The 2,027-nt window shown below is 32.9% G+C and overlaps 1 protein-coding gene across 1 annotated transcript; it reads left to right on the plus strand.

Annotated features, from left to right (window-relative positions):
- Positions 1 to 390: 390 nt before the first annotated feature.
- On the plus strand, positions 391 to 1,334 carry LOC117907675 (germin-like protein). The gene has a single exon (XM_034821300.1). It carries the CDS (start codon positions 397 to 399, stop codon positions 1,024 to 1,026), a length of 630 nt encoding a protein of 209 aa, XP_034677191.1. The 5' UTR covers positions 391 to 396; the 3' UTR covers positions 1,027 to 1,334.
- The last annotated feature ends 693 nt before the right edge of the window (positions 1,335 to 2,027 follow it).

Raw genomic sequence — 2,027 nt, forward strand, 5'->3', positions numbered from 1 at the left:
AGAATGATAGCTTTCATGTTATCCCACAAGTTGGACAAATGGTTAATCTTCTTCAACATTAATGCTATGCCATGACTTGGTCATCCTCTTAATTACCTCTAATATGATCAACTCTCCAAAAAAAAAAGTCTTCTTTGGAATGATGAAGATTGATGACTAAGCATACATTTGCATCTTTATCCATGAAAATAATCACAAGGGAAGGCCACTTTGAATTTGAAGTCCCACCAACTTCTGATCAATAAGAGGTTTTCCATACAAAAAGTAATTCCCTTTCCATACAAAAATGGCGCTCCCCCAAGACAAATGCTGAACTATAAATACTAATCAAGGTTTGGTGTAATAGAATCAAGTACTTAGCCCCACATCTATCATATACCAAACTCACCAGACAAAATGCTTCACATTCTTGCCTTGTTTTCCTTCCTCCTCGTCTCCTCCTCACATGCAGCAGTCCAAGACTTCTGTGTGGCGGACTTGACAGCCCCACAAGGCCCTGCAGGCTACTCCTGCAAGACGCCTGCAGAAGTAACAGCTGATGATTTCATGTATTCAGGCCTAAGTGTGCCTGGAAACACCTCAACCCTCTTCAATGCCGCCATCAACACAGCATTTGTTGATAAGTTTCCAGGCTTGAATGGCCTTGGCGTCTCCATGGCACGAGCAGACATAGCCCCTGGCGGTGTGATTCCAATGCACACTCACCCCGGCGCTTCAGAGATAATTCTCATAGCCAAGGGCTCTGTGACTGCTGGTTTAATTTCTTCGGATAATACCGTCTACTTGAAGACACTCAAAGAGGGGGAGATCATGGTTTTCCCTCAAGGGTTGCTGCATTTCCAGGTGAATACTGGTCGGACACAGGCACTTCTTTGGGTTAGCTTCGGTAGCCCGAACCCTGGCCTCCAAATCCTCAGCAATGCGCTGTTTAGCAACAACTTGCCTTCTGAATTGATAGAGAAGACCACTTTTCTTGATGATAATGAAGTGAAAAGACTCAAGACTCTTCTTGGTGGTTCTGGGTAATTCAGCTTGGCGAGAACTTGTTAATTTCTTGTCACCCTCCCACTAAGTATGTAATTCACTTTAATTAGTCTTTCAAGCTATTGATTCTTTGGATCAATGGCATGTGTGGAGTTCTATATTTGGTTTTCCAGTGTGAGATTAATTACCTTGTAATAATGTTCGTATATTGCTTTGCAACACCAAATGTAGACCATAAGTGTTGCCTGTTTTTCTTCTTTTATATATGCTAATGGGGTGTTACCGTGCTGAAAACCCCACGCGTGGAAAGATTACTTTTGTAAAATCTAGACGAAGTTATTTTTTTTAGAGAATCATCCTCAAAGTAAGCTCTTAAGTGTACAACATAAATTGAATTTTTTTATTATAATTTTAGATGTATAAAATACCAATATCTTAATGCTTAAAAATTAATTTTAATTATTAGGTAGTGTTTGGTTTGAAAAGCATTTTTAGTTTTCATTTTATATTTTTTTTTCTTTTTCGAAAATACATTTGATTAAGAAAAGTAAAAAACTGTTTTTTAAAAAAAAAACAAATTTGTAAAATCTTGTGTGATTTTAAGCCTTCATTGATCTAAACGCTTATGAAAAGGAAATCTTAGCAAAATTTTATATAATTTATATGTAATGTTATAAGATCATCATTGTAATGAATAATATTGATTCTTTATAATATAAATAATGTGATATTATATATTATTTTATATATATTTTTTAAATTTAATAAAATATTCTACTATATTTATAATTAATCAACTAAATTATTTTAATATAAAAATATATTCATTTACAATAATCTAGTCTAATAAATAAAAAATATTTATAAGGTATATAATATTTATTTTCAAACATATAAAATAATGTTTTTCATATCAAACAAAATTTTATTTCTTACACATCCCTTCCAAGTCTTGTATTTAATTTTATTATTTTATTGGTTTCAACCTTTTTGAATAATTTAAATTAAAATTTTAATTTATATATATATATATATATATATAT

This window comes from Vitis riparia, chromosome 18, assembly GCF_004353265.1.
Source record: "Vitis riparia cultivar Riparia Gloire de Montpellier isolate 1030 chromosome 18, EGFV_Vit.rip_1.0, whole genome shotgun sequence".
NCBI classification, from domain to species: domain Eukaryota; kingdom Viridiplantae; phylum Streptophyta; class Magnoliopsida; order Vitales; family Vitaceae; genus Vitis; species Vitis riparia.

What these genes read in the sequence shown, in the direction of transcription:
- LOC117907675 (XM_034821300.1), top strand. Translation starts at nt 397, where the DNA reads ATGCTTCACATTCTTGCCTTGTTTTCCTTCCTCCTCGTCTCCTCCTCA.